At 61.4% G+C, this 18,362-nt stretch overlaps 1 protein-coding gene across 2 annotated transcripts in view; it reads left to right on the top strand.

The window, feature by feature from the left end:
* Window positions 1-6,807, top strand: part of TP73 (tumor protein p73) — a 56,916-nt gene extending 50,109 nt beyond the window's left edge. Inside the window, exons 9-14 of one of the 2 annotated variants that reach the window (XM_058304588.1) lie at window positions 33-121; window positions 704-828; window positions 1,328-1,476; window positions 1,937-2,075; window positions 2,462-2,555; window positions 3,536-6,807. In XM_058304588.1, coding sequence (XP_058160571.1) covers window positions 33-121; window positions 704-828; window positions 1,328-1,476; window positions 1,937-2,075; window positions 2,462-2,555; window positions 3,536-3,838 — 899 coding nt within the window. In that variant the 3' untranslated portion in view covers window positions 3,839-6,807. Of the gene's footprint in view, window positions 1-32; window positions 122-703; window positions 829-1,324; window positions 1,477-1,936; window positions 2,076-2,461; window positions 2,556-3,535 lie in introns of both variants that reach the window. The other variant, XM_058304587.1, reaches the window with a different exon arrangement.
* Window positions 6,808-18,362: the final 11,555 nt, after the last annotated feature.

The raw sequence follows: 18,362 nt of genomic DNA, 5'->3' as shown, positions 1-18,362 counted from the left end.
GCTGGCGCTTACCCCAGCCCCGCCCCCCCCAGCCTTCAAGCAGAGCCCCCCCGCCATCCCCGCGCTCGGCTCCAACGTGAAGAAGCGGCGCCCTGGGGACGAGGACATGTTCTACATGCCCGTGAGTGGGGGGCCGCCGGGGCGGGGGCCGAGAGGGAAGGGCCAGTGCACCGGGGGCCGGGGGCCCAAACCGCCAGGGGAGGGGTCTCCAAATCCCAGCCGAGTCAGCCAAGGCCACGGTGCTCCCGGCGAAGGGGATGCGGCCCTGGAACGACGAGGCTGAGTCCACGGGTGGACGGGGCCTTCGCCAGGACTCGCCAGATCCTAAGGCCAGGTGTCACCTGCATTTGCACAACTGTCACCTGCTGCGGCCCAAGCTGGGGGCCCGGGACCCCCGGGCTTCAGCAGGGTCTTCTGCCATGATGGGGGCTTCTGAACCCTCATTTTGAGTCCCCCCTGTACCCCGACTGTGCTCAGTGCCGGGGGGAGCAAAGGCCCAGGGTCGGAGCCGGCAGGGGGTGTGCACAGACGGGGAGACTTTGCCCCCGGGACGGGGGTCTCTGCCCAGACCTGCTCGTGGGGGAGAGGGGAAGGGGTTCCTGAGCCCGCAGGCCCAGGGCCTCCTGGGCTGGGCTGCCTGCACCTGCAGGGGGTTCTGGGGCCCCAGCCCCGCATGCACCTGGCCAAGCCCACCTGTGGGCAGGTGCGGGGCCGGGAGAACTTCGAGGTGCTGATGAAGATCAAGGAGGGCCTGGAGCTGATGGAGCTGGTGCCGCAGCAGCTGGTCGACTCCTACCGACAGCAGCAGCAGCAGCTCCTGCCGCGGCCGTGAGTGCAGCCCCCAGGGCCCTCTGCGTCCCCATCGCCCTGAACTGCCACCGGGGCCAGGAGGTGGTGGCAGGCTCGGTCCAGTGGGGAAAACACCCGGCACCCCTCGGAGGTGCCTGGGCGGGGCTGTGAGGGCCCCACTTGACCGCCTCCTCCAGGAAGCCCTTCTTGCGCGGTGGCCGCCTGGTGTCCTGTGTGAGCCGGAGAGCAGGGCCCGGGCATCGTCCTCTCTTGCCCCTGGGCCGTCACTGAGTGGACGGGGCAACACTGACCCGCAGACCGGGGTGCAGGCCGAGGGGTGGGGCCTGCCGAGAGCAGGGGAGGGAGGGTATGACCAGGTGGGGGGCAGGGAAGGACGTCTTTCGGCCCGGGACAGAGGCGCTCCCCACCCGTGGGGGTCAGGAGCCTGGACCGCGGCCGCGCGGGGGGCCTGGAGCGGAGGCGAGCGGGGGCGGCAGGGCGGGGCGGCTTCTTACGCGGCGCGGGCGCTCCCCAGCAGGAGCCACCTGCAGCCGCCCTCCTACGGGCCCGTCCTCTCGCCCATGAACAAGGTTCACGGTGGCGCCAACAAGCTGCCCTCGGTCAACCAGCTGGTGGGGCAGCCCACCCCGCACGGCCCGGCAGCCGGACCCAACCTGGGGCCCGTGGGTGAGTCCTGGCAGAGGCAGGGCCGGCGAAGTGTGGGGCTCTATGGGGAGAGGCAGGGGGCGGGGCTAGGGGCCTGCGTGCCGCGCCCTGGTGCCCACCACTCCACAGCAGAGGGCCTCAGTTTCCCCATCGGCTAAAAGGCGACCGTCCACTGCGAGGCTGAAAGAAGGTGCATGGGGCCCCCGGGCATGCCACGCCAGCGGTGGGTGTGTGTTCCGGGCTCTGAGCGCCATGAGCGGCCTCACCCCTGGCGTGACCCGAACCCGCCCCCTGGCACCAGAATCTCCTGGAAGGCGGTGGACCGTCATGGGCAGGCGCCGACCTCGGGGCCCCCGTGCACCCCTGCCTCCCTCCCTGGCAAGCATGCGAGGACCTGCCACCGGCCCAGGGCTCCCGGCTGCCGCGCTGCGCCGAGCCCCGTGCTTGGGCTGGTCTCACGCTCCGCCCGCCCTCCTGCCAGGCTCCGGGATGCTCAACAGCCACGGCCACCCGCTGCCGGCCAGCGGCGAGATGAACGGTGCCCACGGCTCCCAGCCCCTGGTCTCGGGGTCCCACTGCACGCCGCCACCCCCGTACCATGCGGACCCCAGCCTTGTCAGGTAGGCGCGTACATGGGGGGTCCCGGGCGGCGGCCACCCTGTCCGCTAGACGTGGGGGGTGTGGGGCTCTGGGTCTCCTGGCCCCCAGCCCGCCGTGCGCATGCCGCCCTGACCCGGGCTGCCCTGCTGCCTCCAGGACGGCAGGCGGGCACGGGGCTGGTCAGCAGGGGCTGCTGGGAAACAGACGTTCCCTTAGAAAGAAGAGCATCCCCCAGGCGCCGGGGAGTGTCCCCCAGGAGCTGCAGCACTGCCCTGACGCCTCGGCCAGCGGGTGGGCAGGGGCAGCCGGGGTCCACTCGGGCGGCCGTGCCCCCCAGCCTCACCCCCTGCAGTGGGAGTGTGCCCCCGGGTGCGAGCATTGCTTCAGCTTCACGTGCCCTCTGCAGCTTCTTAACGGGGCTGGGGTGTCCCAACTGCATCGAGTACTTCACCTCCCAGGGGCTCCAGAACATGTACCACCTGCAGAACCTGACGATAGAGGTAAGGGCGGGCCGGGGCCCTCCCGCGGGCAGAGAGGCAGCACCCCTGTTCCTGCCCTGTCCTGGGTGAGGGGAAGCCTGGGGCTTGGAAACAGCCCCCAGCCCTCAACTCTTTGTCCTGGGCTCAACTCGCGTTTCCTGCAAGTTTTAGGCGTGTTCTGCTGAGCCCAGGATGGGTGGGGGGCACAGCTCCCCGTGGATTTGAGAATTTTCTATCGGGCGGGATCTTCGGCCTCCCCGGCTACCCAGGCCGCCTCCGGTTTTACGGGGCCGGCTGCTTCAGGGCACAAAAAATCCGGAATTTCAGAGCCCGGGGGGCTTGCTCAGTACCATTTAGCATGGGGGTAAACTGAGGCCCAGAGAAGGCAAGTGGCTGAACCAAATGCCCGGGGCTTGTCCCCACTTGTGGCCACTGGAGGACGCCGGCCACCGTGACTGGGTTGGACGAGCACGTCCTGGCTGGTGGGCCGTGGCAGTCGTCCCACACAGTCGCGGGACCCCAGACGCCCAGCGGGAGCCCGGGAGACCCCAGCCCGGTGCGGCGGCCACAGAAGAGGGGCGGGAGCTGGATCCGTGCTCCTCCCGCCCCCCCCCCACCCCATGCAGTGGCCAGTGCCCTCGCCCCGCAGCACGCGTGGGCCCAGCGGGCGTGCGGGGCGTGGGAGCAGTGCGGGGCAGGCCGCCCCCCGGGCCTCTCACCCCGCGGCACCCTCCACCCCCTGCAGACCCCACAGCACCCCTCAGCGCTCCTGCCCTCCCTGACCTGCACCCCAACACGCAGTGTGACAAGACCTCCAGACAGGGGGTCCTGGCTCCCCGCTTTAGGCGCTTCCCCGAGGCTGCTTCCTGCTGCCCCCCCAGGCCGGTCCCCTCGCGGGCAGGACCCTGGGGGTTGACGTCTCCCGGGGGCGGGGAGGGGGCGGCCGGGCCACCACCGCCGCGCCCCAGTGCCCCCTGACGGGGCCGCCCTCGCCCGCGCAGGACCTGGGGGCCCTGAAGATCCCGGACCAGTACCGCTCGGCCATCTGGCGGGGCCTGCAGGACCTGCGGCAGGGCGGCGAGTGCGGGCAGCAGGCGGGCCGCGCGGTGGCCCTGGGCGCCGGGGAGCTGCAGCGGCAGCGCGTCATGGAGGCCGTGCACTTCCGCGTGCGCCACACCATCACCATTCCTAACCGCGCCGCGCCGCCCGCCGACGACTGGGCCGACTTCGGCTTCGACCTGCCCGACTGCAAGGCCCGCCGGGCGCCCATCAAGGAGGAGCTGGCCGAGGGCGAGGTCAACTGAAGCCGCCGGGCGCGGGCACCCGGCCTCGCGCCCCAACGCCGGGGGTGGGCAGGATGTCCGTGGCGCTGCCCCCTCCCGGGGGAGGTCCGTGGGAAGGATCGACTGGGCCGATGACGGCCACCAAGTGGCCCTCGGCGTCCTCCGGTCCCGGGAGCCGCGAGCGGCCGGTGATTTTGTCCGGGAACACGCCGTGCGCCCGGCGCGGCGGTCCTCGGAAGGCAGAGCCCTTGAGTCGGGGCAGGGTCCCTCCCGTGTCCCTCTGCTGGACAGCTGACCGCCAGCCAGCCCCAGGCCCCCACGGGCCCTGCCCCTGCGCACAGTGAAAATAGACGTTTCTCTGGGAGAAGATGGGCGAGTGCCCGCCCGCGCTGGGGCGGCAGGACGCTGGGAAGCCCCGGGCAGAAGGCTCCTCTCTGGCACGCAGGCCGACGGCACGTCCTCCTGAGCCGGGAAATTGTCCCGTTTGATAAAACGAAGCTCTTTTCTACATGGTGCTTCAGCTTGCTTTTTATTCTTCTTTTTAACTTCTCATTCTCAACCTTCCCTTACGAGCCCACGCTGGTGGCGTGCCCACAAGTCTGTGTCCACCAAGGGCCAGGGTGCGGGCACGTGGACCCGCCGGCCGGAGGGGGAAGAAACAGAGAAGGCTTCGCTGTGGACGGAGGGGCGCGGCCAGCCTGGTAGCAGTGCTGCTCGGACTTGGGGCTTTTCTCCACGGAAACCGGCCTCCTCTAGTCGCTGTGGTTTCTTTTGCAAGGGCCCCGCACCCCTCCAGGGACGGCCGGGGCAGGTGGAGGTGAGTCCTGGCCTTGTGGAAGCGCCGGCAGGGAATTTCTGGGCCTCTCCGCCGGCCGAGAGCCTCGCGACCCTTTGGAGCCTGCGACCTGGTCAGTCTGTCCTGGCCGCTGGGGTGGCGAGCAGCAGGCACCCTGCCCTGGTTCTCGACAGGTGAGGCGATGTCCGTCGCCACCTCCCAGAGGCCACGCTCTGGGGCCAGCTGCCTCAGTGCCTTCCCGTCCCTCACCTGGGCCACGAGACGCTCCTGGAGGTCCACGTGCGCCTCTCACTGATCCCACAAGGTGTGCCCGGTTAGGGTCCCCAGGCCAGAGCGGCAGGCAGAGCTGCCCCAGAAAGCCCTTGCAGCTGCGGGAAGCGGGCTCTGGGGCAGCCCCGGGCCGGTGCTGCTGCCATAGGCCGCCACAGAGACGCCGCCAGCCTTTTCTTGGGGGTGCTAGGAGGGGCGGAGGGTGGCCGAACGCAAAGCAAGCAAGAGCTGGAGTCAGCTCCTCTCCACGCCACGGGGACCCTGAGAGCCGTTTCCTGTGAGTAGACGCTGGGAAGAGGGGGGCGGGGCCTGTTTTAGTAATCCTGGCCTACAGGTGCTCTCTACCTGGCCCAGGTAGTGATGGCGCCACCTGCCCCTGCCCCCTCAGGCCCTCAAGGTCAAGTCTCAAGTCCAGAAGATCGCATGTGGATGTCGCCGTCTCGGCTTAGCCGAGGCAGCCGTTTGCACAGACGCGGGCACCGTGTCTTGGGGCTCCATCCCCCCCACCCTGCTCCCACAGCGATATTGGGGCATGTCTTTGGGGGGGCCAGTCCCTGGCTGTTGGAGCTGCGCAGGTGACTCCCGGGGTGACGGAGCCAGCTGGGCGCCCCCGTGGGACGAGCTCAATAGGCTCAGGGCGCACAGCTTCCCAGGGAGTCAGGTTCCCTGGGGGACCCGCTGTCTCCCCGAGAGACACATGGAGGTCACCAGAGCGGTGGGCGTGGCAGGTGTGGCGGGCGTGGCTCCTACGCAGGCCTGGCTCGGGCCTCCCATAGCACACGCGTGGCCGCAGGTGGGTGCTGTGGTTCTTGCCGCTTTGCAGATGAGGAAACTGAGGCACAGAAAGCTACGCCCATTCCCCAGGCTTCACATCCAGCTGCAGGCAGCGCTGGATGGCATCTGGGTGCTGGCCACACGCTGAAGTCCTGTGGGCACCGCCTCCTCTGCTGTCACAGGACACGTGGGCGCCCACTCACCTGGGACCCTGAGGCCCACCCATGGGCTCCTGGGTCCAAAGCCCACCCCTGAGCTCCCAGTGTCCAGTGTCCACCCACAGGCCCCAGGGTCCCCGGGGCCGGGCCGAGATGCCCTTGGCCCCAGGTCTCCCCTGCGAGCCTCTCCACCTGCTCACCTCCTCGCCGGCTCATCCCCCGGTAGGAGCCCCTGCCTGCTCCTGAGCAAGGTCGTGCAGACAAGGCCCAGGCCCCCTTCTCCCGTGAGCCCCCAGGCCGCGCACGCACCCCACACCCCACCAGACCCGTCGGAGGGGCCAGCGGGGCCTTGTTCACAGCCCCCAAGGGGGGATGGAGAGGGAACTCTAGAAACGTCGTCGTGGTTGAGAGAAAAACATGTGTTTCCAGCAGCCGCGATCCACACGGGCCGGAGACCCTCCTTCCACCAAGCTCGCACGTCGAGGAAAACGGACCTCTGAGGCTCGAGGCCTTTCCAGGGGGGCGCAGAGTGCGGGACCCCGGTGTGGGGCGTGCCACGCCTGCTGTGTCGGCCCAGCGCAGGGAGGGGAGCGGGCCCGGCTGCAGCCCGCCTAGCGGCCCCTCGCGCGTTTCCTGACCGGCTCTGGACGCACCCCACGGCCCCCGCCCGGGGCGCCTGGAGGAGGCCGCCCTGCCCCGGCCGTCACCTGCGTGCAGGGATTTGGTGCCGGTGTGACCTGACTCTGGACGCACAAGCACCGGCTTCCCCGTCTCACCCGTTAAAGCACTTTAATGCTTTAAGGTTTTAAAAAAGCGCCTCCCGGGTCTCACTGCAGCCGAGTGCTTCTTCCGGCAGTATTAATGGACTGAGTCCAACAACCTTTATTGAGTTTTTTCTGAGTAATGTCATCGACGGAGACTGTGTTATTTTTTTAGCTGTGTTCTGGTGGGAGCTTTTGTTTTGTAACATAATAAAGCACACACTCCAATGACGTCCCTTGTGAGTAAACTGTCCCCGCGGCTCTGAACGAATGAGGCTCATCCAGCAGGTGCTCAGAGGCAGGTGTGACCAAAACCAAAAAAGGCAGCTCCTTGCAGGTGTGGGCCCGCAGCCACTGCAGGGCCTGCAACGCGTTGGCGTGTGTCCTCGGCAGCCAGCCATGGCGAGCGTCCCCGGCAGCCAGCCGCGACAGACCACGATGTCACAGACCACCCGTGGGCACGCGCTTTCCCCCAGGCAGGGCTGCCTGTGCCACCGGGTCCCCATCCCGGCTCGCCAGCTGCGGCCGTCCCAAGCGCGGGCCCGCCATCCGGCCTCCAAACCCGCAGGCCCGGGCTGCTCGAGCCGCGGGAAGCGCCCGCAGGGCGTCCGTGGGTGTTTCAAAGCCCCGCCGGCCGCCGGGGCCGAGCGCCTTGGCGGCTCAGAGGAGCCGAAGGAGACTGAGGCCCACAGGGAGCTCCTGGCGCCCGGGCCCGGCTCTGCTGCCCAGCGGCTTTCAGTTTCGAGGTTTATTTCAAAACGGTGCGCGAGGGCGCGTTACCCACCGTGGGAAAACGGGAGGAGCCGACCCCCAGGGCTGCGCGCTTCAGGCGCCAGGCAGAGACTAGATCTAACTGGATGAGAGGGACAGGTGGGAAACGGGTGCTGCCAATGCCTGTGACACTTTGCTCAGCCGTGGTGCTTGTCGCCCTGTCCCCAGGAGGAGGTGTGTGGCCGCCAACAAGGCGCAGGGAAGGCCCCGGGCTCTGGGCACAGCCCTGGCAACGTCCTTCCAAGAGGCCGCTTGGCCACTAGCTCGCAGCCCTTGGGGCAGTGCCCATCTCCTGCCTCCTCCAGAGTGGTCACCCACCCTCATGGCCGGGGCGGGGGGTGCGGGGACCCGCCCTCCCAGCCCACTGCCTCAGCCCTGGAGGGCATGCCCAGCTATAAAGGACGCTGCCACACAGTGTGCGAAACGGGCGGTAAGAGTCTCCTTCGAGGAATAAATGCTGATGCTGGTGTTTTCAACACAAGGTGATTTTTAGTATCTTTGTTAAAAAAAGCAAAGTAGCTTTTTGGAAAAAAGCAGAACTATGGACAGCTACTTTCAATTCCAAAACTATGTCCAGTGGGTTTTTTTTAAATTCCCTTCCCCCCTCGAGGCCTGCTTGCTGTCTGTTCTCTGTGTCCATTTGCTGTGTGTTCTCCTGTGCGTCTGTATTTTTTTATTTATTCCTCTCCCTTTGCAACTTGCTTGTTGTCTGCTCTCTGTGTCCATTTGCTGCGCATTCTGTGTTTTTACTTGTCTCCCTTTTCGTTGCATCGCCTTGCTGAGTCGGCTCTCTGTGGCATGTGGGTGAGCTTGCCTTCACAAGGAGGCCCTGGGACGTGAACCTAGGGCCCCCCATATGGTAGACGGGAGCCCAACTGATTGAGCCACAGCCGCTCCCCTCCAATAGGTTTTTTAAAAAGATACCTGGGGAAAGCAGACGTGGCTCAGCTGATAGAGCCTCCACCTACCATATGGGAGGGTCCAGGGTTCAAACCCAGGGCCTCCTGACCTGTGTGTGTGGTGAGCTGGCCCATGCCCAGTGCTGATGAGCGCAAGGAGTGCCCTGCCATGCAGCGGTGTCCCCCACATAGGGGAGCCCCACGCGCAAAGAATGCGCCCTGTAAGGAGAGCCACCCAGCGCGAAAGAAAGTGCAGCCTGCCCAGGAATGGTGCCACACACACAGAGAGCTGACACAGCAAGATGACACAACAAAAAGAAACACAGATTCCTAGTGCTGCCAACAAGAATAGAAGCAGACACAGAAGAACACACAGCGAATGGACACAGAGAACAAACAACTGGGGGGGGGGAGGGAGAGAAATAAATAAAAATAAATCTTTAGAAAAATAAAAAATGAAATAAAATGTGCAAAATGCAAGCAACACTTCCAAGCAATGAAAACTGACTGCACCCCCTCCCACCCCCTCCCTGAGGCACCCTGAGACGCTGGGGTTACCTGGGTGCAGCTTCAGCTCGACACCACACCCCAGAAAACGTTTCACCAAAAGTCAGTGCAGCTGAAGTTTTGGCTTCAAAGAACGCTGGAGAATCTCACTCCCCTCCAGTGTTCTGAGGAGGCCCCTGCAGAGCTAGCGGCCCGGGCCCTGCCCAGCCTGGGTCCGTGAGCCCCGGGGGTCCGGGCGTGCTGGCCTCGGTGCTCTCCGGTGGTTCTCGGCCTAACGTGCCGAGACCAGGGACCTGGGAGGACAGTTTTAAACCAAGATTACACGTGCAGATGCTTAGAAGTGGGTGTGGGGTACGGCTCACCTTGCGCAGTGACAGCTCGTGTCAGGAGTTATTTTTCAGCAGGGGGTGGCGGGAGGCGGGCGTGACCCCGGCTTTCCTGGGCCGGTTTGATCCTAGGACAAGGCACACGGTGACTCAGCACAGCTCCAGGCAGTGGCCTTGGATCTCTTTGAAATAACAATAAACATGAAGGCGAGTCACCTGTGGGAAGACAGCTTAGAGCCTTGAGACCAAAGAATGACTCTTAACCGTCAAAATGTGGAAAACTTGGCTCTAAAATTTTATTTTATTTTATTTTTAAAATATTTTTTATTTTATTTATTTTTCAATTTATTTTATTTTAATTTACTTTTTTATTTTATTTTTAAATGTTTTTTATTTTATTGATTTTTAAATTTATTTTATGTTACTTGATTTTACTATTTTATTTTACTTGATTTTACTATTTTATTTTATTTTATTGAGATACCGGGGACTGGGGAATGAACTTGGGATCTTGTATGTGGGAAGCCAGCACTCAACCACTGAGCCACTTCGGCTCCCCTGAATTGGTTTTTATGTTTGTTTTGCTTGTTTGTTTCCATTTTCCTTAGGAGGCACCAGAACCCAGGACCTCCCCCAAGGGAAGCAGGCACTCAACCGCTTGAGCCACATCCACTCCCCTCTAAAATTTTAAAAATAAAGTTTACAATTATTTTAAGAAGGAGAGACAGTTATCTATCAAGGGCCTGCTGTGCACAGGTACAGTTACTGCAAAGCTCCTCCTGCAGAGGGACTCAGAGCAGGTAGTGGCAGGAAGGCACCGGAACTGCTACCCAACCCCCCCCCCGCCCAAAAAAGAGGTCAGCGGCTTTCCTCCACGCCGACCCTGGCTGGGGGGGGAAGGCCACCGGTTTGCAGGACAGAAGGGGCTGAAGCAGCTTGTGCCTCGGTGGCCTTGCGGTTCTCCTGCGGGGTAAGGGGCTTCCGTGAGAGACGCCCAGGTCCTTGGAGAAGTGGTTTTCTTGTCTTAAAGCAGAAGCCCGGGAAGCACTAAGAGAAAACTCGGGCAGCGCTCGGGGCCGTGCTGACCGCCGCCCGGCTCCTCCCCGCCTGGGACCCCCGGCGGGGACTCAGAGAAGCAGGTGCGGCCTTTCCCTGCCGTCTGGCTTGCTAACGTGCTTCCCAGCGTGGAGCTGAACCCCCTCTTCTGAAGACGCAGCGGCCAATTATTTATTTATTTATTTATATTTCTTTTTTTTAAAAATTTTTAATTTTTTTATTACATTCAGAAAATATGAGGTCCCCATACACCCCCCACCCCCTCTCCCCACTCCTCCCCCCACAGCAACAGTCTCCTCCATCATCATGAGCCATTCACTGCATTTGGTGAATACATCTCTGAGCACTGCTGTACCTCATGGTCAATGGTCCACACCATAGCCCACACTCTCCCCCAGTCCACCCAGTGGGCCATGGGAGGACATACAATGTCCGGTAACTGTCCCTGCAGCACCACCCAGGACAACTCCAAGTCCCGAAAACGCCTCCACATCACATCTCTTCCTCCCATTCCCCACCCCCAGCAGCCACCATGGCCACTTTCTCCACACCAATGCCACATTTTCTTCGATTACTAATCACAATAGTTCATGAATAGAATATCAGTAAGTCCACTCTAATCCTTACTGTATTCCTCCTTCCTGTGGACCTTGGCTTGGTTGTGTCCACTCCACATCTATATCAAGAGGGGGCTTAGATTCCACATGGATGCTGGATGCAATCCTCCTGCTTTCAGCTGTAGGCACTCTAGGCTCCCTGGTGTGGTGGTTGACCTTCTTCACCTCCATGTTAGCTGAGTGGGGTAAGTCCAATAAGCCAGAGTGTAGGAGCTGAGGTCTGTTGAGGCTCAGGGCCTGGCTATCATACGGTCAGTCCAGAGATTCAGGTCCCCTGGGTATATATTAAACCCCAGCACCAACTACAGTTCTGGTAAAAGTAACAGGGGAGGCTTGTGAACAAAGATCACATCTGAGTCCAGCTCCATCACACAGAAACACCAACTCCAAAGAAGGGCCAACTGACATGGCACTGAACTCCATCTGCCATGACCATAGAACCTGTGGGTCTCTGTAGCCCTCAGAAGAACCAATACCCGGGGTTGTATCTACTTTATCTGTCTCTGGGACTCTGCTGAGGTGTGCATAAGGGCAACCCCTCTGATAGCCTCCCGGCTCTTTTTGGAGACTCATAGCCATATAGACTCATTTGTCCTTTCCATTCCCCCTTGATTCACTGCCTGGACAATTTAGAGCACGCAGAGAGGAGTGACGGCGGGCGGCCAGCTGGTGGCCGCGGCGCTGGCGTGGCGGGGGCGTTTCCGGCCCTTGCTCCTCTGAGGTGCTTCCTGCACCCCCAGGGCTGGAGGCTGGTGGGCTCCCTCTCACGTCCCCCGGCCGGTCCTGGTGCCCTGAGGGCCGCCAGCACCGCCGGTCACGCCCTGCGAGCGCCCCTGCAGCAGGCTCAGGCCTGGGTCCTCCAGGCGCCCGTGGTCTGGCCCCTGCTTGACGGGGAGTCCCCAGCCGCCACCAGGCTCCAGACAGACGAGGCGCTGGACAGATGTCGTCTCCAAGGGGAGCCGGTTGGGCTGGAGAGATGGGGCGCCCGCCGCCAGTCGAGCCCCCCGGGCGGCCCATGAGGGTCTGTCTCACGTGGCCCTCGGCACCGAGAGGCACTGTCACTTCAGAAGCAGTTTCTTCCAGGGCCACGCATCCACACGGACCACAGGGAGCAGAAGACACAGCGGTCAGCAGTGCAGAGAGAAGTCCCACGCGGCTCCCGGATGGCCGACCACGAGGCTGGGCCGTGAGCGACGGTCAGAGCTGAGGCCCTGGGGCATCGCCAGACCCTGGGCCGTGCAAACCAGAGCCAGAGCCGCTGGTCAGCTGGCCAGGGGTGGTGGGCAAGGACATGCTGAGTGACTGTCACCTGCCCAGGGGGCAGTGGACAAGGACACACCAAGTGAGGGTCACCTGCCCAGGGGCGGTGGGCAAGGACACACCGAGGGACACACAGTGTAGTCAAATGCAATACACACTGGGAAGAGAGTTAGAGCCGGGGTGGGTGTGCAGGGGGAGGCAGCCGGGGGCAAGGGTGTTGGTGAGAAGTGGGGAGCGGGAAGTAGGGGAGGGCGCCCTGGAGGGCACGGCCGAGGAGAGGCCCAGAGGCTTCCTGCAAAGGCGCAGCCCTGCCCGAGCGGCTGCCACCCTCGCACTTCTCCCCTCCAGCCCCTCACCTCCCCCACAGCCCCCACCCCCTCCCAGCCCCTCACCTCACCCCTCCAGCCCCTCATCCCCTCCCAGCCCCTCATGCCCCCCCTTAGCAGCTGTGGCTCTGGGTGGTGACCACAGAACCAACCAAGCTAAAACCTGGGCGCTGTGACCCTTTCCGAGACCCTGTTGGCTGGACGCCAACCCGTGGACGACAGCAGTCGAGAAGCGGGGCCCGCTGTCTCAGGCCGCGGTGGAGGAGGCGCTCGCGGCACCACAGTCACTTCCCGGGCCCGCGGTCAGCCCTCTGGCTCGCGCCGAGTCCCTCCTGCCCGGCCGGAGTCTGGGCGCCCCCCAGGGCAAGCGCGGCTCACCTGCCAATGGTGCGTCTCCCAGCCACCCCTGGCGCCCCCGAGAGGGCTGCGTCCACTCACGGCAGGCGCTACAGAGGCGCCGTCGAGGCCACGACGCTGCAGTCCACCGCATCCTCCGGGCAGCACCCAGGGTAGCCGGCGACGGTCTGGCCTTGGACGTGACCATTTGTACCTCGTTTTGGGTCCATCCGTGTGCTCTGATTTGCTCCTCAGGACAGGAGGCAGGGAGACCCTGGGAAGGGCCGCCTGCCTATGCTGGGCTTCCGGGCGGCCTGCTTGGCGGCGGGAAGGGCACGGCCCAGGGCAAGCACTGCGCCCGGAGCGCCCCCGCAGTGGCCTGCTGAGCGCACCCACATCGTGCATGGGGGCTCGGCAGAAAATCCACCTGGACACTGAGAAGGGCACGGGCTCGCACGGTGGCTGGAGGAAAGTGCTGCGTGGTCCCCTGGCCGCGAGGACACCACGTCAGCTGTGGGGGGCACCGCACCGCGGACGCTGCTGCAGAAACGGGCGCCGCCCCCCGACCCCCTCTGGAAGCTGAGAGAAGCCGCCGGGTTCTCGTGCTGACGGAGCTCGGGGGGGCCCCCCAGGGGCATGGCCATCGTGGGTCTCCTTGGACCAGAGCTGCAGAGCCGAGCAGAGGCCCGGAGAAGACAGGGAACGGGGGCCCCGTGCCAGAGCCCCCCTGCCTGGGAGGCACCCGCCCGACGCCGAGGGGCACGTTGGCCAGCTAAGCTCCCGACGCCAAATTTGACATCCTTCGGGGCCACGTCCCTCCAAGCCCCTTTAAGCACATGCCCCTGGCGCCAGCGACAGCTCCTGTTCATCAGGCCCCTACGAGGCCAAAGGCACCACCGGGTGCTTTGCTTAAAACTCACTCCTACCGGGTTTGTTGTGGCTGACACTTCAAACAAGTTGCAATTTCGGCCGTCAAATATTTGCCTATTTACTTGTTATCGTCTTTCTCTGGACTGTACGCGCCACGAGGCAGAGGCCATTCTGGTTTCTTTGTTTTTTTAAAAATTTATTTCTCTTCCCCACCCCCCACCCCCCCGGTTGTCTGCTCTCTGTGTCCATTCTCTGTGTGTTCTTCTGTGACTGCTTCTATCCTTATCAGCGGCACGGGAATCTGTGTTTCTTTTTGTTGTGTCATCTTGTTGTGTCAGCTTTCCGTGTGTACGGCGCCATTCCTGGGCAGGCTGCACTTTCTTTCGCGCTGGGTGGCTCTCCTTACGGGGCGCACTCCTTGCGCGTGGGGCTCCCCTACGTGGGGGACACCCCTGCGTGGCACGGCACTCCTTGCGCGCATCAGCACTGCGCGTGGCCAGCTCCACACGGGTCAAGGAGGCCCGGGGTTTGAACCGCGGACCTCCCATGTGGTAGACGGACGCCCTAACCACTGGGCCAAGTCCGCTTCCCCCATTCTGTTTTATTCACCAGTAGACGCAGCTCCGGGCAGCTCAACAACTGGTCAGAAGCGACGCTGTGTCTGGCCTCCCCACGTCACTGCCGAGGACAGGGCTGGGGAGGGATGCAATGCGCCCGGCTTGCGGAGCCTGCGCCCTTCGCACGTCACGCTGTGCTGACCCCAGGGCTTTCTGGAGCAAATGATCCTCAAGTGAAGATGAGAGTCCCGTTCAGAGACGCTCAGACCAGCTTTACAGGGGCGCCCTGAGTGTTTTCCAATTGCATCTGATAAAACTTGTAACGAATCCCCAGGAGGGCACTCACCTGTCAAGTCCACAGGGGTCAGCTTCACCAGGGCAGGGCTCAGCCGCCGCCCGTCGCCCTGGGTGGTCGCTGGCAGAAGAGCCCCTTCCCCGAGGGTTGGCTGAAGGCGGCCAAGAGATCGTGGGTCACGGCACGGAGGAGGCGGTGCCCCTCTGCGACCCAGAGGACCCCTCCCCACAGCCACCTCCCACCGCGTATTCCTGGTGACAGAAGGAGCCCGGCCAAGGGCTTCAGCAGGACAGCCCAAGATGCCCGCGGGGCAAGCGCAGGCCCTGTGAGCAGGCCAGGGGAAAGGGTCCACCTCAAAACCCGCAAGTGCGGCTGGCGCTGCTCTCACCAGTTCTCAAGCCCGAGGCATGGGCAGATGCCTTTTCAAGGAAAAAAACTTGATTTGATAATAAAGTTACTTAAATACAGACAGACATAAAACCAGGTGTGGATTCCTCTTACGTAACTATTAAACCAAAACTAATTTACAAGTTAAATACAAACCACTAAACCAACTGAATGCAAACACACACACCTGTGGCATGGGGGCACGTCCCCTCCTGCCCACCTCCCTCGGGCTGCGCATCTGTCCAGCTGCAGGGGATCGTGGGTCCCGCAGACTCACGTCCCCACCGCTCTTTTCTTTCAAACGACAGCAGGCGTCCCCTGGGTGGGAGGAAGTCAGCCACCACGTGACCCCAGGACAATCACGTCCACTGGATGCCAGTGTGGGCACCAGCTCAGCAGGCCCTGCAACCCCACGGCGACGCTGGGCTGGTTGGACCCACACTGATCTTCGTGATACCACAAGTTGGTGTCGATGCAGGCAGAGTGCTGTGAACATAGGTATCTGCCCCTTTCTGGGAAGCAGGGACACTGCAGCAATGGGCGAAGGGCATTGCCCAGGGTCACAGGGCCAGCAGGTGACCTCTAAGATGGTAAAGTGTGTGCCCAGTCATGTCATGAAAACAGACCCAGAATTAGGGCACTTGGCCCAGAGCACCTGGGCTTATGGCCCACGGCCAGCTGCGGAGGCCGCCGACCCCCATTCTGCATGGAGCCCACCCGTCCCTAAGCGGCCAGATAGTGGTCACTGCGGCAGTGCTTCCAGGAGAAGCAATTTCAAGTCGTTTCCATCCTCATGCCACTCGGCCACCTGCAGCCTTACAGAATGGGCCCTGAGGTATTTCCAAAAATTTCGTTCCAGGGTACTGTCGGCCTACAGTTCCTGAAAAAATAGGTTATAACTCGTGGACCTAGGCTATGCCCCTTTTGTGAAATAGTAAAACATTTTCCCTAAGGTAAAAATAAGTTGCCAGGACCTATGCTTCCAACACCAGAAACTGCTCCAGGGTCAGCAACTCCAGCCTGGTCTGTTTCTGAACATCCTGGGAGTTGACTATGACTTTCATGTTTTTAACGGTTGTAAAAGAGAAGAAAGAAGAAAGACAAAGAAGCATCAGAGGCCACCTGAGATCCCACAAAGCCCAAAGCCGAATGCTTCCTGACCCTTATGCCAGATAAGTGAAGCAAATTCCATCCATGATGAGCAGAGGAAAGACCCAGTAAGAGCAGGGACCAGCGAAGCAGGGAACAAAAACAGAGAAAAGCTGATGGAATCAAAAGCTGGTTCTATGAGAAGGAAAATAAAATTGATAAACTTCTAGCTAGACTGCTCAGGACAAAATAAGAGAAGATACGATTTACCAACATCAGGAATAGAAAAAGGGACATGACTACTGATCCACATGCGCTGAAAGGAAAACAACAGCCTCTTGTGGAAAATGGCATGTTAATGAATTTGACAAGAAAGAGAAAACATGACTAAACTGTGTCTATTAAGGAAATTGAATTTATAGTTAAAAATCTTTCCACAAAAAGATGAAAACAAAAAACCTGGTCATGGAGTGGCTGGCAAAGTCTATCAAATAGTTAAGAAAGAATAATACCTATTCTACACAAACACTTCCTGAAAATTGAAGTAGGGTGGGGGGACATGCCCAAGTGGGTGTAAACGTATGGTAGATGGACCTTTTGACTAGATTCAGTTAAGGGATCTTCCTTTTGATTAGATCACTTTAATAGGGCGTGACCCAGGGTAGGTCTTAATCCTTTTGCCAGAGTCCTTTACAAATGGAGGAATAAAAAGCTGCTGACAGAAAAAAGCAGCAGAGACAAGAAGAAACCTCCAGAAGTTGAAATCAACAATCCCAGGCAGAGCAGCCTGAAGCGGAAGCAGGAGGGAGAGATGAGTGGCCGCTGTGACGTGCCTAATGGTCTACAGCTGGGCTCAGAGGGAAAGCATCTTTAGATGAGCCTTGATTTGGACACTTTCATGGCCTCAGAACTGTAGGCTTTAACCTAATAAATTCCCATAGTGAAAGCCAACCCATTTCTGGTATACTGCTCCCAGCAGTTTTCAGCAAACGAAAACAGGTCTTTCAATTAAGAGCTGGAAAGTGCCAGCATCTGCACTGCCCGTCACCACACTGTACAGCATCTCAGGCTGCTGAAAATAGCTAAGGGGAAGAAAAGTCCTGAATAAAGTCAACTGCAAGGACAGTCAAAATTCAAAGGACACGAAATGCTACCCGAGTGAATAAATGCACGTAGAATCCTTGTAGGAAAAAAAGGTGCACTTAAAACTTGGAGAAGAGCCCGGCAACATCCAGACCAAGGTGTTTCCTTTTAAACTGAGGAAGACGGGGAAGTAGGCGCTCCTGAGGTGGCAGGGAGCTCGCACGTAAAATTAAAAATATTAAAAATTTGGGAAAGAAGGGGAAGTGAGGGGCGGGGTGAGAGCTCTAAACTGAAATAAACCATTTGGACAGGCCCTTGCGCCCTCACCCTCGTGGGACGTGCGACGGGCCAGCCCTGCCCTGGACGGTAGGCCTTTTACTCCCCACCCCAGCCCCAAGATGAGGGCTTGGCCACGCGTGGGAGCAGAGAGTGCCGAAATCCACGCACCGAACCACGCTCCGTGCAGCATCTCAGACCCACGAAGACGGCGGAGCGGAACAGAAGGTGCTGGACGGGGCCCACTGCGAAAGCAGCTCCGAGCGCGACTGCTTGCGAATTGAACTTTTGCTGAAGAGCTTGGAGGAAACATCCAGATTCTGGTGCTCTTCCGACTCGATCCTCACAGAAACTCCTTCCCCAGCCCACAGCGGTTCTGCCGGGGGGGGGGGGCGGGGTGTGGGCTGGGGCCCCCCGGGGCTTCAGGGCAATTGATAAGGCTCTGGGGGCTGGTGGCCAGGTTTGTCCCGTTTGCAAAAACTCACCACGTCGGCGCACTTGCCGGTCTGCAGGTTACACTGGCTGGACTGTGGACGTACGACTTCAACGAAAAGCGTGAAAGTGCGTCTATGTCAAGAGTGGGGGCAGAAGGCGTTTAATCTCCTAGATAATTGAAAACTAAGATTTGCCAGCTCTCCAAAAACATGCACATTGTAAGCTTTCACGGACGGTCTTAATTGGTAACAGTGAGGCGGGTGGCAGCCCCTTTTCAGAACCCCGCACGCACAGTATTAGGCCGAGAGTCGACGCCCTACTCAGCGCACCAGGAGTAACTAAACCCTTGGGGAAGAGCAGGGTGGGGCGGGTGGGCGCTCCCAACGCCAGGGCAAAACCGGGCAGCTTGAAAGCCCCAGGCCTGCGCCTCGGCCACACCGGGCAGCGCCGGGGCAGCACGCGCTGCAAGTGTCCACCCTGCTCCTTGCGCGGTGGGCTCCACCTGGCCTGCGGCAGCTGTGGCCAAGGGTGCCAGCAGGAAGTCCAGGGCCCTGCCTCCTGGGGCCGCAGTCCTGAAAACGCGCTCCCTGGGGCGGAGCGGGCTCTGCCAGGTGAGCCAGGGGCGTGCATGCAGCGTCCTCAGCAGGCTGGGGGCTCCACGTGCAGGAACGCCCAGGTACGGACACCTGTCGCGCC

The sequence above is a fragment of the Dasypus novemcinctus genome, chromosome 9 (genome assembly GCF_030445035.2).
Source record: "Dasypus novemcinctus isolate mDasNov1 chromosome 9, mDasNov1.1.hap2, whole genome shotgun sequence".
Taxonomy (NCBI): domain Eukaryota; kingdom Metazoa; phylum Chordata; class Mammalia; order Cingulata; family Dasypodidae; genus Dasypus; species Dasypus novemcinctus.
This window is presented reverse-complemented; position numbering and strand designations above follow the sequence as displayed.